We start from the raw sequence: 24,551 nt of genomic DNA on the forward strand, positions 1-24,551 counted from the left end.
TCAGAGAAAAATGATGCTTCTGGATCCAAAGCTACATCTCCTCTGAAAGCTACTCCGTCCTTCTCAACGGAACAATTTGTGGATATTTTAAGGGAACCAGGGGAATCAGACAGGGAGACCCCTATCTCCCTTGCTCTTCAACGTGGTGGCAGAATACCTATCCTCCTTGATCTACTCGGCCAAGAACATGGGATGGCTCCTCCCCACGATTGATTGCACAACCTTTGATATTCCGATTCTCCAGTTTGCGGATGATACTATTTGCTTCAGGGTTGTTACTATGGATCAGATCAGAAAATTGTGTGCCGTGCTGGGATTATTTGAATTGGCTTCCGGTCAGAACATAAACTGGGAAAAAACCACTCTCCTTGGCTATCACATTGATCCAGTTGGGCTTCGGGATATGCAGACTATCTGGGATGCTCTATGGGAAATATGCCAGCTACATATCTTGGGCTTCCACTTTTTGATTTTCGGCCTTTGGCGTCACTATGGTCCCCCCTCATTGAGAAATTTGAAAAGAAGCTAGCCACTTGGAGGGGTAAACTCTTATCAATAGCGGGGCATCTCACTCTCCTCAAGTCTTGTCTGGCGGGGTTGCCAAATTTTCTATTATAATTAATGCACTGTTCGGTCTCCGTTTGCTCCAAAATTGATGCCATTCGTCGATGATTTCTATGGAGAGGTTTAGAAGATACCTTTAGATACCATCTGGTCAGTTGGAAGGATATTTGCATGCCTCATAATAGGGGAGGATTCGGCATCCGACCTACAAGAGAAATGAACAAAGCTCTTATGCTCAAATGGATTTGGAATTTCAATACAAGCATAACAGTTTATGGAAGAATATGGTGAAATTCTACCTTCAGTTTTCGGGTGGATGGTGTGGAGAGGGTGACACTGTTTGCCTCCTATCCCTGATATGGAAAGCAGTTTTCAAGCTCCTTCCAGTATTCATAGATGCTACCTCGTTACACGGGCAATAGAAGGACCCTTCTCTTTTGGTCAGACGAATGGTGTGGCCCCCGATCTCTCTTAGAGGACTTCCCGGGGCTGCATAGGGTGGCAAGCGACCTCTCTTGCTCTGTGATTGATTCATGGAGTGATCACTCATGGAGTCTCCCATTCCGTCGGGGATTAAATGATGAGGAATCGTTGGCTTTTTGCTCTCTCCTTACTAAACTCACTAGTACTATTATCCGGAGCACTCAGTTGATAAGCTGATTTGGAAGCCCAGTAATAATGGCCGATTCACTGTCACTTCGACTTACTCTCATATCAGAAAGCTAGACTACAGTTAGGGGTGACTTCGAATCGAGCCGGCTCGAGTTCGGCTCGGTGCCAGCTCGGTTCGATTCGTTATCTCTCGAGTTCGAGCTCCGAAATCGGCTGGTTTAAATAAACGAGCCGAGCTCAACCGAAGCCCGCTTCGGTTCGTCGGCTCGCGAGCCTGCTCGAGGTGAGTCAGGATTGGTATCGGGATCAGCTCGTCACCGCCGAGCCCCTCCCGTTGGTTGTTGTCGCCGCCTCTATCGCTGTCGACAGCTGCTTGCCGGCCGCCTCTGTGGCCGTCCATCCATTCGATTTCTTCCTCTGATTTCTTCCTCTCCTCGCCGTTGCCTTTGTTTCCGTCGCCGTCATAGCCGTCATCCCCGACGACAGGTCCTCCCCGGCGCCGTAACCCCCTTCCCTCCGCGTCGTCTCGGCAGAAAACCAGAACCAGTAAGTTCAGGGGAGAAATTAGGGGAGAAATAATTTCTCCCCTCCCTCGCGCGAAGATGATTTTGCATGTGCGAGATCATAAAGTAAATTTTTTTTTTTCCTTAAACACTCCTTCCTCATAGCTCTTGAACAAATTAAAAATAAATTTTATAGAAATAAGTTTCGATGAACTATTAGTATCTCATTTTTTTGTAAACATTTTTCTAATTAAAAATTCTTATTAAAAAATCATATAATTTTCTAAGTAAGATTTTTCTGCCAAGATGTGGTATAAAACTCTATAGAAAATTTTTGAATAAGTATTTAACAGTTGATGCTGTAATACTTTTAGCATGAAGCAATTTTCATTGCAATTTTGTGTTTGATATTTTATTTGATTAAAATTGTATCGATAAGTATAATAATATATTAGATTGATTATTAATTTTTATTTATTTCCCTAGAAGAGGCAATAAGAGGTCCATTTAACTTTCCTAAGAAAAATTTAAAATATTTCTTGTAATTTTCTAATAAGTCACTAATAGTAATAGGATTTTATTTAAAGAATTTATAGTTTTTACTTGGGTGATTGTAAATTGATATTGATATTTCATTTAATTTTGTTGCGTTTGATTATTGTATGGAATTTATTCATAATGTTATGCAGTGTATGGAGTGTTTAGACTATTTTATGGAGTGTATGGAGTGTTTATGGAATGTTAGACTATTTTATGGAGTGTTTATGGAGTGTTTATGCAGGTATTATGTATATAAATTATGCCCAATTTTAAGTAGAGGTTATGCCGAATTTTATATAGGTATTATATACATAGATTATGCTCAATTTTAAGTAGAGGTCATGCTCAATCTTATACATGTATTATATATATAGGTTATGCCCAATTTTATGTAAAATTTATACATAATTTTATATACAATTTATTATATATATATTTTTTTGAAAAGTTTTAAATGTATGTTGAAGCTCGAGTTCGGCTCGAACTCGGTTAAAATTTTTGGGTTCGAGCTCGATAACAATTTTAGGCTCGAGACGAGGTTCGGCTCGAAGCTCGGCTTGAAATATTTAAATCAAGCTCGGCTCGAACATAGGTAGGTTCGGGCTCGGCTCGGCTCGATGCCACCCCTAACTACAATACTTATGAGCACAAGGCGAATCTGACTTGGAAACCCTCAATGCCAAGCAAATTCAAATTCTTTATGTGGTCAGCCATCAGAGAACAAATTCTTACTTCAGACAACCTTCATAGAAGAGGCTTCACTGCCCCCGATCTTTCTCGTCCCCTTTGCGGTGAGTGCGAAGAGACATTCGAGCATGTCCTCTTACACTCTGGATTTTCGTGGCAAGTTTGAAAGAAGATCTTTCAGAAAATCGGGCTCCAACTGGGGCTACATTAGGACCTCTTTGGCACCTTTGAAATAGTTCGAGGGATTCTTCTTCCTCGGCTGCGCAAGTTAATTCTGTCGGCCTGTCTTGCGCATGTTCCATGGTGCATTTGGCTCGAGCGGAACAACCGGAGATTCAACTCAAAAGCTAGCATCCCAGACAACACAGCTTCTCATGTCGTCGGCCTCATCTCGAGCTGCCTCCATACAAAGAAGGATTTTGCCACTCTATCAGGGGTTTCCTTTCGGGAAAATTGAAATTTGATCGCTCACATGTTTGGCCCCAGCAGAGCTCCAAGAATGGCTACCTGGGATCCTCCCCCTTGCGACTGCATAAAACTGAATTTTGATAGTAGTGCTATTGGATGTCTTGGTCCAGCAGGAGCAGGTGGTGTTCAGAGGTGATAATGGAGACCCTATTCTTTCTTATGCTGGTCCGGTGGGCATTGCTGATTCTAATACTGTTGAAGTTAGTGCTTTGCTGTTTGGCCTCCAAATCTTCAGAGATCGTCTCTATGGTAAGTTAATCATTGAAGGCGACTCGAAGACGGTTATTAGTTGGTGTTCCAAGGACATCCTCCCCCCTTGGCGCCACTGGCCCATCACTGATAGTATTGCTGACATTGTATCTTCTACACATTGTAATTGGAATCTTATTCCTAGATCAGCTAACTCTTTGGCTGATAAATTGGCAAAATTTGGAACTTCCCAGCAATCTCTCATTGTTTGGGAAGGCTTCCCTCCCTTGTAATATGCTCTCTTGAGCTTTTGCCTTAATAAAAATCAACATCATTTAAAAAAAAATTGTAAAAAAAAAAGAGGCAGGTTAAATAAAGAAGAATTCCTACAATTTGCCAGATTTCTGTTGTGAGAATTAATTATACTGCAAGTTTAATGTGTAGAGATCAATAGTTTCATTATCCTGCCATCCTCCTTGGATGTGTAAATCTGGTAAATCTGATTTACTTGTAATGTTTGTGCATCTTGGATGTTGGTTCTCATCTATTGGGAATGTTCTTTTTTTGTCATAGTCATCAGTTGCTCAAAATGAAGAAAGAAATAATAAATAAATAAATAAATACATATATATATATATATTGATCATTTTTATTGTATGAGGAAAGTTTTATTGCATTTTGCAAACTGGTTTGGAGATGATGAGCAATTTTAGGAGATCATAATGGGAGAGAGATTACTATCAGAATTTGCAGCAGAGTTCAAATTAGTAAACATGAGTACAACTTTTTGTTAGATCTCCCCTGACTTTCAATGAAGTGAACAATACAACAAGAAAAACTTTCTGTAGTGTGACCATATGCATCTATCTGTTTCATGGATTACACTCCCAAAGCAGTTGATATGGAATCACCCTACTAAATTGTACAAGAATCACATTTTGAAAGTTGTCTTAAAGGTTCAGTTCAACATTAGTTGGCATATGGTGATGACAAATATGGAATCTTGCAGCAGATTAAATGTGAGACCAGCACCCTCTACTCTCTGAAGAAGCTGACCAGAGTTGTGATTAGACTGGTGTTTGGTAGACCTTCTAGAATTGCAGAGAGGAAAAAGGGAAGATTGCTTCTTCTATGCATAGGAAATAAGATACTGCAGTTGTTTGAATGTTGAAGGGTAAAGTTGATTCATTTCCTCTCTCTTGGGCAGCATGACAAATTGTTGCTCGGGGATGAGACCTTCCCAATGTTCTGCATAAACTTATGGAAGAGCTTTCAGTCATATGACCCTTGTGGCACCAATTTGTGATCAAATTAAAGCTCCTCAAAGTGAAAATAGCGACTGGTCTCAGAACATGTATAGGTGGTTGAACTGTTTGTTGTATTCTTGTCTGATGTGGATCCATGATCTTGATGTCGTTGAAGGAATTCATCCTTTTATTAAATGGTAACTTCTAAGACACCGTTTCTAAAGGATTAGAGAGGGTATGAAATCTAACCCATTCTGCTTTCTTCTTATAATAGAGGAGCTATTTGAGGATATATCTTTTTGACATTATCTGAGTTTGCAAACTCCTTTGTCAGTCTATCTCGCAAACAGCCTCAAGCTGACAAGTTCCCTCCATAATATTCCCACATCCTTGGCAGCTGCACACCAGAGAAATACAAGTTGCAATCCTTTCTGTTTTCTAATAAAGCTTCTAGGGTAGATAATTTTACTTGGGATTTTCGAGCCATAATTATCATGGATAATGTGGGTCATCCCTATGAAGATGTCTTTGAAAATAACTGATAGCAAAGCAATGGGTGCCGTCTTTGATAATTTCATCCTGAAATTATTAAAGATCTGAGAGACCATTAGATTTTGTGTCACTGGCCTCATATCCAGCTCCTCCAAGATGACATGGACGTGGTTGCCAACCATGTCATACTTTGTACTATTGGTTGGCCACTTAGGATCCTTTTTTAAAGGAAAACAAATTTACACTGAGCTAGGTTCTCACAAGATCCAAACAGCTATTGCCAAGGTGGATTGGAGAAGCTTCTGCAACTAGGTTTGTTCTTTTGGACTTCTAAAAAAGGTGGCTTTTGGGGCAGAAGGTGATTTTGGTTGACAAGTTATATGTCCTTTACCACATACTCCTTGATTGGAGCAGCTCATGGGTACTCCTAAAGCTCAAGCATGCTTAGACAAGGAGATCTGGGAAGAACAGAACTACCAGTACGAGTGATAGAGGAGATATCCATTACCAACATATATCTTATCAGAACCTGAATAGGGTTTGAGATTAGAGATAACACCTGGATTTTTGGTCATATTAGAAGCTCCAGTATCTGAGTATGGCACCAAAAGATTGTGGTAATTCATCACTAACAGAGACATGATTGAATCTCCGTTGACAATTCAAGGCACTGTGGTTGTATTTTCCATAGATCTGGCATTGAACACCAGTCTTGACCATTGGAGTTGTTGCTTAGCATCACCATTGTCAGAAGAAGATGCACACATGTTTATATGAGATGGCTGCTGGAAGGAGCTTCAACCAGCAAATTTGCCTCCTCTGCTATGATTCCTACCATTTCTTCCTCTTCTTCCCCCATGAGCGTGTTGAATTTGGCCATGACCTGTGGCAAATGTGCTTGTTGAATCAGTCACATAAGAAGTGTGTAAAATGGTGAGATTAAGAAGAAATAGGAAGAAATAGAATTAGAGGGAAGAGAGGGGAGAAGATGAGAAAGCAGCAATATGATGGCTGCTCTGGATTAGGTATCGAAATTCGAGCTTAATCCTCTTTTATATCACTTAGGTGAAACATTACAGAAAGGACCAAAATACCCTTGTGTAAATATGTGCTTATATCTCTTGCGATACACACCAGACTGTAATGCAATTTAAGACAGATAGATAAGAAGTAACCTAACAAGCTGAAACTATGTGAGTCCCATATTTAATGGTCAAATGACCAAATTACCCTTCTACCAAAATTTCAACTCTCCCCCTCAAGCTGGAGAGTAAATATCAAACAATCTCAGCTTGTTACAAAATGCTAAAGGCTCAAGTCTTCCTAGGGGTTTAGTGAACATATATCCAAGTTGCTTTGAGGATTTAACATAAGGAGTAATCACCTTCCCTTGCATAACAACATCTCTTATGAAGTGACAATCGACTTCTATGTGTTTAGTTTTTTTTGGTGGACTACTGGGTTACTTGCTTTGAATATAGCTGCTTAATTGTCACAGATAATAGTCATAGGTTTTGAAATTGGAAATCCAAACTCAACGAGAATACATTTGACCCAAATAAGCTCACTAACTGTGTGAGCCATTGCCCTATACTTTGCTTTGGCATTGGGTCTAGCCACTATAGCTCGTTTCTTGCTCTTCAAACTCGCCAAGTTACTACTAGCAAAACAACAATAACCGGTGGTAGATCGCCTATCCATTTTGCAACTTGCATAATTTGCATTCAGAATATCCCATAACATCAATGTTCCCATTTTGGGTATACCATAGGCCTTTCCTAGTAGCACTTTTTAAATATTTTAAGATCCTTTGAGCTGCTTCCAAATGTATCAATCTTGTGTTTTCCATAAATTGATTTACTATTCCACTGCAAAAGATATATCGGGCTTAGTAACTGTAGCATATGTTAATTGACTTACTAGACGTCTATACTGAGTCTTGTCATTGAGTGCAGGATTCTAAGAGTTATGAAGTTTAGAATTTACCTCTATAGGAGTATCCATTGGTTTTAACACCCAAAAGACCATACTCCTGCAACATATCAACAATGTCTTTCTCTAAGAAAGAACAATTCATTTCTTACTACGAGCACTTCAATACCAAGAAAATATTTTAGCTGTCCCAAATCATTGGTTTGAAAGTGAGTGGCCAAATATTTTTATCTCCTCAATTCCTTCCAAGTCACTTCTAGATAGGACAATATCATCAACATACACCACTAAGATAACCATACCAGTCTTCCTTTTTAGCACACAAAAAAATGGTCACAATGACTTTCTACAAAAATCTAAATTTCATTATCATAGTGCTAAACTTTCAAACCATACTCCAGGGTTTTTAAACCCCCATAAATGGCTTTCTTAAAAAACTGAGATAAATTTATGCTTCTATGAGATGACGATGACTTCGGCTCTACGGGCGATCTGGTTGGTGACCATCGTGAGCGTCGCCTTGCCGAAAAATGACGGACGGGCACACGACGGCCTTCAGCTCGGTGATTATGAATGAATGTTGGAACCTCAACACTCCATCTCGAACAACTGTAGACATGGAGGCTTGATTGAGAAGAGGTAGGAGGTTCGTCACAATGACACCCCAAGGACCGAAAATGACGACGATGTTGCTGGAGCCAGGACAATTGTAATGGGAAGACGAAAGGTTACTACCAGAAGGAATTCTTTCTGTTTTGTATATGGAACTACCACCCTCACCATGGCCACCTTGGAGCGTGCCTTTGGTGCAATTGTTCATGTCATCGTCACGAATGGGGCGAAGCGATCTGTCGTTTCCATCCTGATCGTGGCGGTCTTGGCTTTTGCAGCTCAATTTGAATGGGTGACTTCTAATATGGAAATCATTGGAGTTATGGACGGGCTGCTTCACATTCTATCTCTCTAGGACAAATTTTCGTGAAAAATGTGAGTGCAAAATCATTCAATACAAGGGAGACCTCATCATGGCGTGCCTCTACATTCTAGAGCAGACTGCATGTCACCTCAACAGGGGACCTCTTCCTTGCCTATTTAAGAAAACTTTCAGTACCGATACCAACCCGTGCAACCAATCAGCTCCCAACCATCCTGAACATCCACTTCCCACCTCTCTCCCCCTCCAGCAGCCCCGTCACCCATCCCCTCCACCCCCCACCCTCCTCCTTCCCTCCTCCTCCCACATTAGCAACACTACTAGCCTCATTCACTGACCTCCTATGTGCCAGCAAACCACCAGTCAAACATCCGAAGCACTCCACCAATCCACCTGCCAACCGTACAAACCGCTCTCCAACTTGTCCTAATATAGAACCCATTGTTGACCCTGGACCACTTCCAATTGACTCTTCTTTAATCAATGCCATATGATTCTGCAGTGATAAGTCACCGCCTGCAAGCTGCATTTCCTCCATGCAGAATTTTTCTGATTTTATTGGAAGCTCTGAGCTAGACGAAATCACTCTCCGGTAAGTCCTTTACTTTGTTGAATGGTCGGTGTTCCCTCATTCTTTCCAAGTTGGACAGATTCCTGGCCAACGGCGATTGGCTTCGCTCCTATGCGAATGCTACAGGCAAAATCCTTGGCTGCACCACCTTCAACCATTGGCCAATCATTTTGGACACACATTTTAGGTGCCCCACCCCCCCCCCCCCCCCCCCCCTTCAGTCGAGAATTCGTGGCTCCATGTTTCTAACTTTGACACTGTCCTTTCTGATGGGTGGAGAAACTTTAATGTGAGTGGGTCGAAAGGTTGATCTCTCCCTAAAAGACTTAGATGCAACATTTCACACTCTGGTCCTTGGGGCGGCATTCTGCATTGTCAGCCTAGAAAGCCTCCCTTCTCAATCAGCTTGCCAACCTTGATGCAAACAAAGAGCATTGGTGTCTCTCTTTCACTAAATTCCTTCGTCTCATATCTATTCAGAATCAATTCCAATCCTTGCCCATAATGAAAAGACACATTGGAAGCAGTGTGCTTGTTTTAAGTTGCTATTTGATGGCGACGCTAATTCGAAATTCTTTCATGCCGTCACCTCAGGTAGAAGGAGCCAACTGAATTACCTCATTATGCATCAATGACGAGGTAATGTCGGACATGCTCTCATAACTGATTCTCTAGTGAGTTTTTCTTCAGACTTATATTCAAAAGAATGCATGAACCATTCAACCATCTAGAACATTAGATTGGCCTCAATCTCACAAACTGCTGCCGCATTCATCGAGCTCCTTTTCTCCATTATGGAGATTGAAAATGCCACTCTCGGCCTCCCTTATGACCGAATGCCGTGGTTGGACAGATACAATGGTGAATTCTATCGGAGGAGCTGGCCTGTCATCCATGATGATGTTATTGCCATGGTTTGTGATTTTCACCACTTGAGCTTAACTTTCAAGGGCCCTGCTTGCCTCTCGGCTTTTGGAGGTGATTCCATCTTCTAAAACTAGAGAGGCCATGGTCGACTCAATGATTTGGTGGTCGGAGATTACTGGTACTTTCTTTGTTTCCTCTGCCTACTCCCTCATCAAGGGATGGACTTCGGCGCTTCTTGATCATGAAGTGGCTCTTATTTGGTGCTTATGCAATCCCTCGAAGGTCAAAATTTTGTTGTGGAGTGCCGGGCTCAATAAAATCCTCATTGCTGACAATCTTCAACGCTGTGGTAATCACAATGTGTGCACCTCCTGCCCCCTTTGTGGTCTTAAGAGGATACTATCAGCCACCTTCGCATATCATGCCCCTTCACTTGGTTAGTTTAGATGAGCATTCTAAGTCGGATTGGCCTTCACATATGCTTGCCTAGGGATCTCTTCTCTATATGCCGCATGCTCCTTGGGGGTCCCTATCCCCAAATTGGACAAGATGCTCATTTATGTTTGTGTTGCTTTCATACCTTGGGGTATCTGGAAGGAGCGCAAATGTCTCTCCCAGGAAAGGGTCACCTCCCCCGTCATTGGTTTCATCTCCTCTTGGCTTCTTTCCAGAAAGAAGTTTTCCTTTCTTAGGTCATTCTCTCAAGGACAATTGGCATGGCCTTGCCCATATGGGCTTTTTGGTGAGGCCTCCCACTCTATAGGAGTGGCAGCTTCCTCAATCAGGCTGAATTTTGATGGTTGCTCCTTCGATAATCCTGGTTTGGCCGGATTTGGTGGTTTTTTTTTGTGATTGAGATGGTAATCAGCTCTTGTCATACTCTGGACCTATGGGCATCTTTGATTCCACTTCTACCAAGCTTCAAGCCCTCCTCAATGGTCTTACCATATTCCTTGAGTACCTCTCTGGCCTGCTCCACATTGAGGGAGACTGCAGTGATTATTGGATGGTTCTTCTCTCCCTCCATCCCACCGTGGCGGCATTGGGATACTTACTATTCTGTTATGGTCATTCTTGCCTACGTCTCTGGTATTTGGTTTCATGTTCCCAGATCTGCTAATTCTGTAGCTGATGTTTTTGCTAAGCAAGGAGCTTCCCTCCAATCCCTTGTTGTTAGGGGTGTGCTTTCCAAATTTATTGTTTCTTTGTTTTGCTTAATAAAATTATCACTTTCTAAAAAAAAAAAGAGAGAGAGTATTGGAGCATCCTTCATTGCCCTTGTCCCAAAAAAGGCAAATGTCGAGCAGCCATTGGACTTCCGCCCCATCGGCCTTATCACGAGCACATACAAAATCATTGCTCGAATTCTAGCTCATTGCCTCAAGGTGTTCTTGCCTCTGGTGATCCATCATGGTCAGTATGCTTTTATCAAGGGACGAAACATTCTTGACTCAGCAATGGCTACCCATGAGATCCTCAACTTTCTCAAGAAATCGGGCCTACCGAGATTTGTTCTCAAGCTAGACTTCGAAAAAGCTTTCGATAGAGTCAATTGGAAGCTCCTTGATGATCTCCTTGGCAAGATGGGTTTTGGGTCGAAATGGAGATTTTGGATCAACAACTTCATTTCTTTGGCCTCCTCAATCCTCATCGTTGTGCACCAATAATGAAGTGACATCAGATAGAGCCTCTATTATTGATGCCTTGATCAATTTCTTACAGCGTTGTACTCTGAAGAATGCCAATGCAGACCAAAGCTTCAACGGTGACATCTATTTCCTCTTCGGTTGCTGGGCTACTTGAGTTACCTTTCTCTACCAAAGAGGTGGAGCTTGCAGTGATGGGTATGCCTTGTGATTGTGTGCTTGAGCCAAATGGATATAATGGTGAATTCTTTAGAAGGTGTTGGTCGATTATCAAAAAGGATGTCTTTGCCATGGTTCAAGATTTTTATCAGAGAGGCATCACATATAGGAGTATGGGTGCTTCCTTCATTACACTCATTCTCAAGAAAGCGGACGAGGATGGCCCTATAGATTACCACCCTATCAGTCTTGTCTCTAGTTCTTATAAGATTATTGCCTACCTTTTTGCCCACCGACTCAAGGTGGCCCTACCATTGATTATCCATTGAGGGCAAAGTGCTTTTGTGAAGAGGAGAAGCATTCTTGACTATACTATGGCTGCCCATGAAATTCTGGATTTCTTCAAGAGATCTAATTTACCAAGATTTGTCCTCAAGTTTGACCTCGAAAAAGGCATTTGATAGAGTCAACTGGACACTCCTTGATGATTTGCTCGGAATTATGTGATTTGGGCAGAGTTAGAGATTCTGGATTAAAAGTTGTCTTCGACCTCTTACCCCCTCTTACTCAACGACACTGTCTATGGGATCTTCAAAGGTTCTAGAGGCATCCGACAAGGGGATCCCCTCTCTCCAATGTTGTTCAATGTCATTGCTGAGTATCTGTCCTTCATGGTGTATGCGATAAAGGATGCTGGTTGGATTAATCCTATTGCTTGCCAAGGCGGAGTTTCATATACACCTTCTCCAGTTCACGGTTGACACTATGACACTATCTATTTTGGAGATATTACGTTTCAGCAGATCAAAAGGGTCAAGGCATTGCTAGGATTGTTTGAGTTATCTCGGGCAATGAATTAATTGGAGAAAAATCACTCTATTGGGATACCACATTAACCCTGAGGACCTTCGAGCTATGGCGGATTATTTGGGATGTACATTGACCTCGCTCTGTGCTACTTACCTTTGTCTTCCTCTTTTTGATTGTCGGCCGCAAAAGAACTTATGGATCCCCCTGGTTGAGAAGTAAGAGTAGTGCCTTGCCACATGGAGGGGGAGGCTTCTCTGTAATGTGGGACGTCTTGTTTCGCTCAACTCTTGCATAGCGGGGTTCTTGAATTACTTGTCTTTCATGCCATGCCCAACCTCTATTTGTTGGCACATTGAAACAATCAAGAAGGGTTTTCTTTGGAGGGGTTCTGGTAGCACATTTAGGTACTGCCTTGTAAATTGGGAAGATGTGAGCTTCCCAAAGTCTATGGGTGGTTTGGGCTTTCGTCTTATAAAGGATATGAATAAGGCGCTTCTTGAAACACGGGTGGATGCGACATGGGCGGCAAAGCCGTAGAAGGATGCAGCACAACCGACACAGCCGATTTTGACGAATTCGTATGTTGGACTGCCAAAGTGGAGACTATTGGCGATGGTGTGAAAATGGGCTTTTCAAGGTGGAATGGCAGCGCCAAGTCATCAAAAAGCCCACCTGGGGGTAGTAACAACTTCGCAGGGCCCAAAAACACGAATCTGGCGTGAAACTGCCAAGGCAGCAATAGTGGCTAGGCATGTGGGCATGCGTGGGGCAAAGGTAGGTGTGTTCGCTTGGCACAGGCCAGCATGTGCGTGCGTGCGTGGGCAGAAGCCAGCAGCTGGCTGGCTGGCAGTTTGGTTTAAAATTTGAAATTTGAAATTTGGGACCTATCTAAACTGATTTGGATGGGATTTTGAACGATTTTAGGCATGTGGGATAATGCCTTATTTGAATTTGAATAATTTTGAGATTTACCTTGCTTACGTGGCAATTTCTCATTGGCTAGAGTTTGAATAAGGGATAAGGGGGCTTATCCCTCTTTGGCCTATAAATAAGGCTTTGTAAATCACTTGTAACATCTTCAAATTCGTGCTTAGAGTTCTCCATTTCTGTAAAAGCTCAGTTCTCTTCATTTTTGTTTAGTTTCTTTTTAAAAGAGAGGCCAACTAGCTTACTTTCCACCCAAAGTAAGTTAGGCCGCACATTGAGGGACTAGGAGTTTTTTTTGCTTGGTCTAGTAGCGTGACACTTCTGCTAAAATGAATTTGGAAATTCAAGTGTTCTCAGACTAGCTTTTGGAGGCCCATGATTGCTGTTAATCTTCTGTTGGCTGGCTATTGGTGGACTACGAGAGGAAGACATAGCGGGTTTTCGCCTTTCTAGAGGTCCCTGTTTCTTCTCCTTCCAATTTTCTAAACAACAGTTAGATTCTTTGTGAGCAATAGTCAAAAAATCAGTTTTGGAATGACTGGTGGACAGGGCGGGGGCCATTGTGTGATCACTTTAGCACAATAATGCAAACAGCCACGCACCATGAGATCATTGTCACTGATGCTTGGGATTGTACGCATGAAATCTTCACTTCTGCCGGGGTCTCAATGGTGGAAAAGCATCCAATATGTGCCGTCTCCTTAATGACATTGAAGTGGTCAATATTTGGAGACATATCTATGACAAGCTGATTTGCATGCCTGTTGACAATGGGAAGTTTTCGGTCTCTTCCGTGTTCAGGCACATCAAAGGCTGGACAAAGAGATATGAGGAGCATGAGGCAGCTATTGCTTGGAACTTATCTGCCCCTAGCAAAATCCGTTTTTTCCTATGAAGCGCCTGCTGGAACAGAATACTGACTTCGGATAACCTCCATAAGAGTGGCAATCCTCCCCTATGCAGACTTTACCTCCTTTAATGTGTCACCCACATCCTTTTTCATTGCTTGTATGCATGGTATATCTGGTCTTCCTTTCTTAATTGCATCGGTTTGCAGATCCATCTCCCCAAGGACCTCATTACCACATGCAGAATGCTTCTAGGGACCATGATTCCAAAACTAGGAAAGTTACTTCTCTCAGCATGCTTGGCCCACAACCTTCGGTGTTTATGGAAATAAAGAAATAGTAGAACTACAATCGCTGGTTGTAAGGGATCCGCTCCCTCCTGTTTTGTAATTTCTCTTGTTTATATAAATACATCTTTATAAAAAAAAAAAAATAGTAGAAGGTTCAATTTCAAGTTTAAACTGTGGAAGATATCATTAGCCACATCATTGGCCTTGTCTCTTGCTGGCTTCACACGAAAAAGGAGTTTGCTTGCTTGTCTGATGCTCCTCTTCGCATTTATCGGGGTGTTGTGGCTCAGATGTCTGCCCCCTCCACGCAGCCTTCAATGCAAGAATGACAACCTACTCCTGTTGGCACCCTCAAGCTTAACTTTGATGGTAGTGCTATAGGTAGCTCAAGTTTGGCTGGATTTGGAAGTGTTTTTTGAGACTCGAATGGTACTCCCCTCCTTATCTACGCGGGCCCGATGGGAATTTCTGATTCTACTTTAGTCGACCTCTTTGGTCTCCTGCATGGACTCATTATTTACCGTGACCACCTCAGTGGCCCTTTGCTCATTGAAGGTGATTCTAAAGTAGTGATTGGCTTGCGTGCTTTTTTTGCTAAGCCCTTGGTAGCATTGGGATGTTTTTTATGAGATTTTTGGTATTTCTTGTGTAATTTTATGTTCTAGGAATCATGTCCCAAGATTTGCTAATTCTTTTACTAATAAACTTGCCAAAAAAGGGGCCTCCCTCCAATCTCTTGTTGTAATGGGAGGGCTTCCTTGATATGTAATTCTTCTTTACCGAAATATTTGCACACTTTCCTTAAAAAAAGTCTCCATAGAGGAAGACATTCTTAACATCTAGTGAGATAAGGGCCATCCTTGATTAATTGCCACAACAATTAAGATGCGAATAGAAGTAAGTTGAACCATAGGTGAAAAAGTTTCAAATACATCAACATCAAGCGTGTGTATCCCTTGGCTACTAATCTAGCCTTATACCGCTTAATTCCATCAGCCTTATATTTAATGGTGTAGACCCAACGACACCCCACAACAGCCACACCTAAAGGTGGGTCACAAAGTTTGCATGTACTTCAAGATAGCAAAGAGTTTATCTCCTTATCCATAGCTCGTTTCCACTCAGGTGAAGCCATAGAATTCTGCATTGATCGAGGAATAGAAAACATGGACAATGACATAACAAAGGATTTGTAGGATGAGGATAAGAAATCAACACACATCGAGAAATAGGATGAGAGGTACATGAACGCTTACCTTTCTAAAGGCTATTGGGAAGATCCAAGGAGACAAGAACATTAACTGTATACCTGAAGTGGAGGAGCTAAACCTGTAGGAGGTGCATCCATCACAGTCACAACAATTGGAATTGGATTAACACATGGCTCAAACATACTATGACTTTGCAGGAGTAAAGTATGGGGTGGGTTCGAAAAATGTTATATCAAAGGAACCATATGTTTTCCTTTTAATAGGATCATTAAATTTGTATCCCTTCTGATGTTGTGGATAACCCAAGAATACATACCATCACTCGAGGGCACAATTTTATCTATAAAGGCACTAAATAAATGTATAAAACATGTAGACCAAAAAATACAGGGAACAACCTTAAATAATTTACATTGTGGTCTTAAAACCTGCATAAGAACTTGTCCTCACAAAACAAAGGAAAACATACGATTAATCAAATAGCATGGAGTTAACACTACGTCTCTCCAAAAAAACTTAGGGATACTCATATGAAACAATATAGTGCGGGATATTTCGAGGTGTCAATTTTTACGTTCAGCTACCCCATTTTGCTGGGGTGAATAGATGCACAAAGTTTGATGAATAATCCCATGCAATGCACAAAAAGATGCAAATTTCTGAGAAATTCAAGATCATTATTAGTACGAAGAATATTAATCCAAGCACCAAAGTGATTTATTATTTCATTAAAGAAATTCACTCATACATCAAAGATTTCAGACTTTTCTCATGAAAGATACAACCAAATTACTCTGCTGAAGTCATCTATGAAAGATACTGAGTACTTTAATGCAAATGGACTGTGGACTCTACATGGACCCCATACATCAGAATGGACTTAACTCAAAACACGCGAACTAACTGGGAAACTTAATCTGTGATGTTTTCCCAATTGACTCACTATCAAATGAAACATTAGCAGGCAAAGAAGGAAAGGATTGACATAGTTTGGCCGGTGATGGATGCCCCAAACGTAGGTGCCATAGCAACGGAGATTCTTTTGTTGCAAGTGCCATAATCAGTGGGGTAGATACATCATCCAACAAATAGAGCCCCTCTTCTCACGACGGGTACTGATTGTCCTCTTTGTCTACAAGTCCTAAAACACGTAAGAAGTAGGAGAAAAGGTTACAAAACAATTTAAGGATTTAATTATGTGATTGACAAAGAGCAAATTAATAGGTTAGTAAGGAAACAAAAAGAATTGAGCTTAAGGACATTCAGGAGTAGGTTGTATTGTACCCTCCTCCTGAAGAGGGAAGGTAGAACCATCAACTAAAATAACTTGATAATAGGATTGAGAAGGATCTATGGACCGGAACAAAGAAGCCATACCTGATATGTCAGTGGAAGCTCTAGAATCGATGGTCCAGGAAGGAGAGAGACATATTCAGTGTTGGCATACCTGTACTTGCTATTGTGGCACTTACTGAGGTAGAAGTATTCAGTTCGATGGTAGTAGAGGCATTCATAGTAGTAGTGGTAAGTTGGCCAAGTCTCAGAAGTAACTGCTGAATTTCTTCTTGAGGACCCGAATGGGAATGTGATTCATGACTAGTCACTGTAGAATTAGCCTAAGCAGACTTTTCAAATTTCTCCCAACATTTGTCTGAGAAATGATTTGTCCTTCCATAGTGAATACACTTCATATCCCTTTTGTCATTACGAGTATGGCCTCGAGTGAATGATTCTCAGCCACAACCTCTATTACTGCTCTCACAACCTTGGGTCTCAAGCTTATTATTAGACGAATTGAGGTTGAGAATAGTTGCATTAGAGAATCATGTAACTTAGCCCTTATGGCATCATATTTTCATCCCAGACCATCAAGAAACCAAGCAACCCGAATCTGATTCTTCTCCTCTTGAATGCCTTCAACATTCGTAGTAAAGGGATGAAAAATACTTATTTCCTAAAGAACACCACTCATCTTAGTGAAGTAATCAGTCACTGACCAGTCACCCTTCTTCATATTGAAGTATCAAACCTAAATTCATGTATGCAAGACAAATTACTTTCCTCGGATAAAATTGAAGACAAGGTATTCCACATCTCTTTAGCTGTTCCACAACTCAAAATCTTATCACTGAACTGTCCCTCCATGCTATTTACCAACCCAGTCATAACTTGGTTATCTTCTGCCTCCTAGACTTCAGTAATGGGGGTGGGAGGATCATTTTTTAAATACTTTGCTTTCTTGTTGGCCTTTAGAAAAATAACAATTGAACGAGACCAGTTCACATAGTTTGAACCATTTAACTTGATGGAAGTTATCTGTATTGAACTTGAATTCTTCTTATTAGAGCCTTCAAATTGTCTAAGGGCAACAACTTGTGTGCTGGAACCAGCCATATAAACCTTTCAATATGCCTAAAATGAACTCAATAAACTGCACCAAATAAGCTTCTAACTCAATGCAACAACTTTTTCCAATTTTCCAAAATTAGGTCATGTGGGCCTCACACTTCAAATTAAGGCATACCCACCTCAATCCAGCAGTAGTATCTCAATCAACTTTAATTCTGATAGAAATCGCCATAAAACATCATATATTGCACAATAACTATGATGATGCAAGCTAGGGCTTGATGATGCAGATCGAGACTGGCTGCACAGGTAAAATAAAAGCATAGGGCTTCAATAGGAACCCTCTAGGGGCAGTAGGGGCATAGTATATGATCAACCAACAAGAGTGGCCATCAACCGGATGGTTATGGCAGGAAAAAAGAGGAAAAAAGAGGAAAAAAAAGGAAAAAAAAGTGAAATTTTACCCTACCAGGAGAAAACTGAGTTCATCCCCTTAGTGTTGTGAAAACTGTAGAAATACCTGAGATTGTGGAGAAAGGAGTCCCAAAATCTAAGATTACCGCTCTGATACTTTATAAAATGGTGACATTTAGAAGAAATAGGAAGAAATACAATAGAAGGAAGAGAGGAGAGATGATGGAGAAAGAAGCAATATGACGGCTACTCTGGATTAGGGCTTGAAATTCGAGCCTAATCCTCTTTTATATCACTTAAGTAAAACATTATGGGAAGGACCAAATTGCCCTTAGGTACAAATATGCTTCTCTCTCATACATACGACCCAGAATTCAATGCAATTTAAGACAGATAGATGACAAGTAATCTCACAAGCTGGAACTATGTGACTCCCATATTTAATAGTCAAATGACCAAATTACCCTTCTACCGTTTCAACAAAGTGTCTTGCTAAATCTTCAACACTTGATTAAGAAATGGAGGACATAGCTCACTGAATGTTGGAGTGGTGTTTGCATATTAATTGCAGCAATACAAGCAGCATAAGTACTAGATCTTCTACCGAGACCATTTTCAGCCTGTAGGACTAGATCAACATCTGAAACTGGATAACTGATGGCTTAAGGCAATCATTAAGTTGCTTAAGCTTGTGTCAATATGCAGTCATGAAGAGTTGGCCATTCGTTTAAGGTAGAGAGCTCCTTTTTAAGATACAAAGGCAGGAAGATGTCTAATCTACAATTTTTTTTTTTTTAATAGCCAACTATAACCCAATTGTTGTATTAGTTGTGGTAGAGAATCATTTCAAGAATTTCTGTGGACAAGATAGCATTCATCCATGAAATGTGAGTGGCATCTTTTTGAATCCAAGAAACATATTCTGGATTTGGAGTTTCAGACTCAGCACTAAGAGATGGACAGAAGTTCCATCGACATGATAATAGGCATTAAAGCTTTTCAGAACAGGTAGAAAAAGGTATTTCCAAAGACGACAGTTGGTAGAGCTGAATTCCAATGGAACTAGAGATTTGATGTTGGTTAGAAGCAGAGAAAAAAGGAAGTAGTAGAGATATTGGATTTAGAGAATGAGTCTTTGGATGAAGCCCTGAGAGAGACAAAAAAAAAAAAAACTTCTGGTCGAGGCTCGTGGACCTCAAGCTCTGACACTGTAAAAGATTCGAGGCCAAGATGATCCTCACAATGTGCGAGGATAATATTTTTATGGATAAGATTACAGCTAGTTACGCCAATGGAATTACAGCAAATACAATAGCTGGATTACAGTAAAACAGTAAAAATACAAAATAGTAATGGAAGTATAACAACACGTTATTCTATCACTAAGGAAATAAGTTTGTCAGATGATCAGCGTTGGGAGGGTATGGGTTAGATGAATCAATCTCAAGGTCTATGATGTTGAAAAAGAATTAATAAACCATTTGCATTTTTTTTTTTTTGAAAATGATGAAAATTTCATTGGAAAGGAAGAGAGAGCTCAAAAAATACTAGAATAACAAAAGTAAGACTTCTCTTCAAAAAAACAAAAGTAAGACTAGCCTAATGAAGTTGGCCAGCACCAAAATAGAAAAAGACACCACACCCCAACCTATCCAAAGAAATCAAAACAATTTGCTCGGGTCAATGACATTCAAGTTGTTCTTCGTAAGTTAAGGAGAGAAACACCCATTCTTGCCAAAGTGTAAGCAACTCCATTTGCACTTCTAATAATATGGGACCAGTTTAGGTGAAGGCCGTCATAAAGAGTTTTCCAACCTCTGCTTTGTCATGAAGTGTCCAAAATCTCCAATGGGATGACTTACCAGCTGAAAACCAGCTTTCTCCTGTCATGTTTGGAGTGGTTTGGTACTTAAACTTTGAGTTATGCTTTTTTTTTCTTGTCCAGCAACCTATAGGTAGTATCTGAGACCTTCGCCATGCCTTTATTGGACCTTGGAAATGTTAAAGTTGGGTCTGGGTCTACCTCAAAATGCTAAACTGAAATTAGGGGTTTGTTTTCTGAACAATAAGCACAAGATCTTTTTAATCTTGGGTTTTATTTTTGGACTACTCTAACACTTCTTCTCATTTCTGTGCCTTCTTTATTGCTCCTACATGTAGATATTTTTGGGTGGGGGCCCACATAGAGGCGCTCACTCTGATACCATGTTAATATATGATTTATGTCCATTTAATTTGGTTGTCAAAGTTAGGAGGTCCAGGGGTGGCATCGAGTTGAGCCACGAACGCATGTAGGTTTGGGCTTGGCTTGACCTTAAAACTTCAAGCTCGAGCTCGAGCTTGGCATCGAGCCTTAAATTGAACTTGAGCTCGAGCTAAAAAATTGTTAATGAGTTCAAGCTTGAGCTCGAGCCATGTTCGAGCTCAATATACATTTAAAGCTACAAATATAAATGAAGAGAATATGGTAATGAGCTTAGTACCATTGAACTTCAAGCTATCACTAAGGAGTCCCAGACTTTGCAATGAAGTATACTAATGTATAATAACCAGCTTAATAGACCTAATAGAAAGAACAAACATCTCCATCAATAGTGTTTATTCCATTGACAAGCAATAACATTAGATGTTGAGGGACCCAAAAGGGCTGAACGATCGATCGTCTTTGAGGTTTGAGGTAAATAAGAGCAACCATCAACCAATTACAGAGGGAATTGACGAGAACAATTAGAGTAAAAGGTATTTTTTAAAAAAAATCTATGCTAACGAGCTAACAAGCCGATCTTGGAAAATCTTGAGTTTGCTTGTTATACTTAAACAAGCCTTATTTCAAGTTTGAGTTCGAGCTGAGCTCAAGTAAAAACTGAACTGAGTCGAGTTTTTTTCGAGCTGAGCTCGAATGGTTTGCGAGCCAGTTTGGCTTGGTGCCAGCCCTAAGGAGGCCTTCCCATGTAATAAACAAATGATCTTTTTAATTCTGGGTCCCTATAACGGGAAGAGCGCTATGGACAACCATCTTTACCTTGTTTCTTGATAAGGTTTGTGAAAGAGATTGAACTTTGTGTTGTGTCTTCTTCAATGAGGCCTCTTCAAACCTTTATCATGGGGTAGAACATTGAGTTCAACACCTACTTGGTTGTCATGTTTTGGGGAACTGAAAATTGGTGGCTTCTTTAACAACTGGTGCCATGGACTCCAGATGGAATCGTGGAGGTTAGTTTTGGTGGGAGCTTTAGATGTTACCCAGGGTGAGAGATTGTACCGTTTCATCTTATTCTGGCTTTCTAGGTGTAGTCCACTCTAGTGAGGTGGGGTTGCAAGTCCTATTTCTAGGACCAAAGATCATTTGAGACCAGCTTGTTGACCTGGTTGAGGTGGAGGGTGATTAGATGGTATAAAAATGAAACCAGCTCTTCCTTGAGACACATGTTTTGAAAGAAACGTGAGATATCTCTAGTTTTTGTGCCTGTCTCGGTTATTACTTGAAATCTGCTGGCAGTGTAGCAGATTATCATGCTAGGGAAACAGTTGGTCATTTCTTGCTGCTCATGTAATGTAGAATTACCTTCTTTAGGGGTGAAATCTTATTCTTTCCCACCTGTTCCTCTCTCTCTCCTTACTTTTCATTTGATGAAATAAAATCATTTTTGTAATTAAAAGCAATGCCACGGAGAAACGATTGAATGTTGAAACCTGTCAATATCATTAGAGTTCTTTAGTTACCAAAGCAAGGGTTAACTGATTTGCTGTTGGTGATGAGAGATATTAATACAGTGAAAGCAGTTTATTAGTTTTAGCAAACTCCTTGAGCATTGATTTTGTACTATCACCTACCTGAAAGATACATGTTTTTTGCCTTGCCTGAAATAATGCAAGATCAGCAGTAGTTAGAATAAAACAAGCTGAACTTTTCTGTTTTTTTTTTTTTTTGGTTGTGTGTGTGCTTCAGCTTCCGATCAAATCAGGCAATCTCAGACTCAAGCAAGTAATGTGATGCCTCAAAATGGCCAGGAATCTCGGTCTGATATTTCAAGCAGATTTGATCAGTTGTTGCGGACTATATTCCCAGGAGAAGAGTTTCATGTTAGTACTGGTGAGGTGAACTTGCAGCATAGCATGAGTGTGGCAGGTGCTACACGGGAGCAGCAGGGAGGGCCTGAGGAGCCGTCAGGAGTTACGGATGAAGGGCTGTTATTTTCTAACTTGCTTCAGCAGGTTATGCCTGTTATATCTCAGAGCATAAATGAAACTGCAGGGTCCACTCATCCACCTGATTTGTCAATAGACCCAGTATGCTATGCCACTTTTATGAACTTAAGATTTGAAATAGTTGTGTTTTTTGCTGTTTTGTACTCTTTTCTACAACGTGACATTGTTTATGACACATGTATTGCACATCTGCAGATTGAGGTGGAGAATCCATGTGATGCAGGGAGCTCACATCTTCGCAGAGATCCTCCCAGCCCACCTGATTCAAAGCGTCAGAAGGTATTGTTTGATGGCTGGTCCCATGTAGAACATATTTACGAAGATCTTGAATTAAAGAGAAGAAAACACAGCGTTTAGCATATTTTTTTTGGTGATAAAATTCTTAAATCAAGACATGGAAGGATCATACCCTCGATTCTAACTTGTTTTCATTTTCTTTGGTGATAGATTTACCTGCTCAAATTTTGCATTAAAAATTATTTTAACTCTTTGAAATTTTACTCATTTTTTTGTTGCAGATGGAATGATTCACCTTATACCAGGATGATTAACCTGTAGTCAGTGACCAGCCTTACTGAATAGATGGCAGATGATGTGCATTTTGATATGCTTCCGCAAGTTATTGGTACTGGTTGCTGCACAAAGATTTTGGTGGATGTACATCATGTATGTTGGAACCTCACTTAAAAAAGAGCAGCGATCTGCTGCGGATGAGCTCATGGATCATGCTTCGTCAAGGTGCAAAACAATAATGGATGAGACGTCTCTCCTGGTGCACTCCAGTGTAGATCCTAAGGTAATATATAGTTGCTTATGGTTCATCAGTACTGAAACAAGATGTGCCATTTGTTACACCGTCATTTGGAAAAAGAAAACGAAGGCAAGAACCCTGAGAGCTTCGTACTATCAGTGGTGTCTCTAAGATTAAAGGTATTTCCTTGTTGCGGTTATTACTTTGTGGTTGCCTCCTATGAAAAACGAAATGCGCCCTACCTACATCTTGAATTGTGTAGGCTTCAATGCCATCGCTAACCTGAATCTCAGCTCTATTTTGGCTCTTAGATATGAGGTTTAACATAGAGCCCATTGATCTGTCCTGGTTGATGCTTATATTCAGTATGGGTGGCTGATTCGTTGATGTAGTAGGATCACAGAAGTGGCATCGAGCCGAGCCAAACTTGAACCTGTATATGTATGAGCTTAGTAGGTTCGAGTTTTTCTTCATTTAAATATTTTGAACTCGAGTTCAGCCTCTAACCTAAAATTGGAATTGAGTTTTAGTCCAAATTTTTTAACCGAGTTTGAGTTTTGAGTTCTTTGATGGGTTTGAGGTCTTACTTATATTTAAAACTAAAAAAAAAAAAAAAAAAAAATTGTAATGAACTTAGTACAGTTGAATGACAAGCTATCACAAAGGAGTCGAAAACTTTGCAATGGAGCATATTAATGTATAATAATCAATTTAATAAACTTAAAAGAAAGACTAAACACTTCCATCAATAGTATTTATTTCATTGGCAAACAATAATATTAGATGTTGAGGGATCCAAAAAGGTTAAACGATCAATCATCTTTGATGTTTGAGGTAAATAAGAGCAATTATTAACCAAGTAAAGAGGAAATTGATGAGAGTAATAAGGCAAGTTTGGGAAATTTCGAGTTTGATTTATTATACTTAATAAACTTTATTTCAAGTTTGAATTTGTTGAATTTATAGAAAAGAAAAATACTTCATTGACTTTTTTTTTTTTAATCAGAGTACATGAACCTCTATTTATAATAGAGGAAGGTAGTAGAGTTCAATTACAATTAAACTATCCAAACTTTAACACTTAAAGATAAATCAGAGCATAATTAAATAACTCAATATAAATAGAAGACTAACATGATTAAAATATTTTTAAATTGAAATTATTCTATGAGACCTGTTTCTATAATAATTTTGGCTCTATAAGACTTTTTATTGTATAAGACTCATCATGCTATCTCACGTGATCATGGTGGGTCCCACCAGCTCGTGTAATCATGGTGGGTCTATAACTTATGGGTTTGTGCCCATCTTCCAACACTCCCCCTCAAGCT

General features: G+C 40.3%; 1 protein-coding gene across 2 annotated transcripts in view; it reads left to right on the top strand.

Moving 5' to 3' along the window:
* LOC137942225 (ubiquitin-like domain-containing protein CIP73) overlaps positions 1–23,467 on the top strand; it is a 59,297-nt gene extending 35,830 nt beyond the window's left edge. For both annotated transcript variants that reach the window (XM_068787929.1, XM_068787930.1), the window contains exons 14-16: positions 22,210–22,550; positions 22,665–22,748; positions 22,988–23,467. In XM_068787929.1, coding sequence (XP_068644030.1) covers positions 22,210–22,550; positions 22,665–22,748; positions 22,988–22,996 — 434 coding nt within the window. In that variant the 3' untranslated portion in view covers positions 22,997–23,467. The remainder of the gene's footprint in view (positions 1–22,209; positions 22,551–22,664; positions 22,749–22,987) is intronic.
* The last annotated feature ends 1,084 nt before the right edge of the window (positions 23,468–24,551 follow it).

This window comes from Aristolochia californica, unplaced genomic scaffold (genome assembly GCF_029961685.1).
Source record: "Aristolochia californica isolate CCGP_79_NKW_82.1479 unplaced genomic scaffold, dmAriCali1.0.hap1 SCAF_9, whole genome shotgun sequence".
NCBI lineage: Eukaryota > Viridiplantae > Streptophyta > Magnoliopsida > Piperales > Aristolochiaceae > Aristolochia > Aristolochia californica.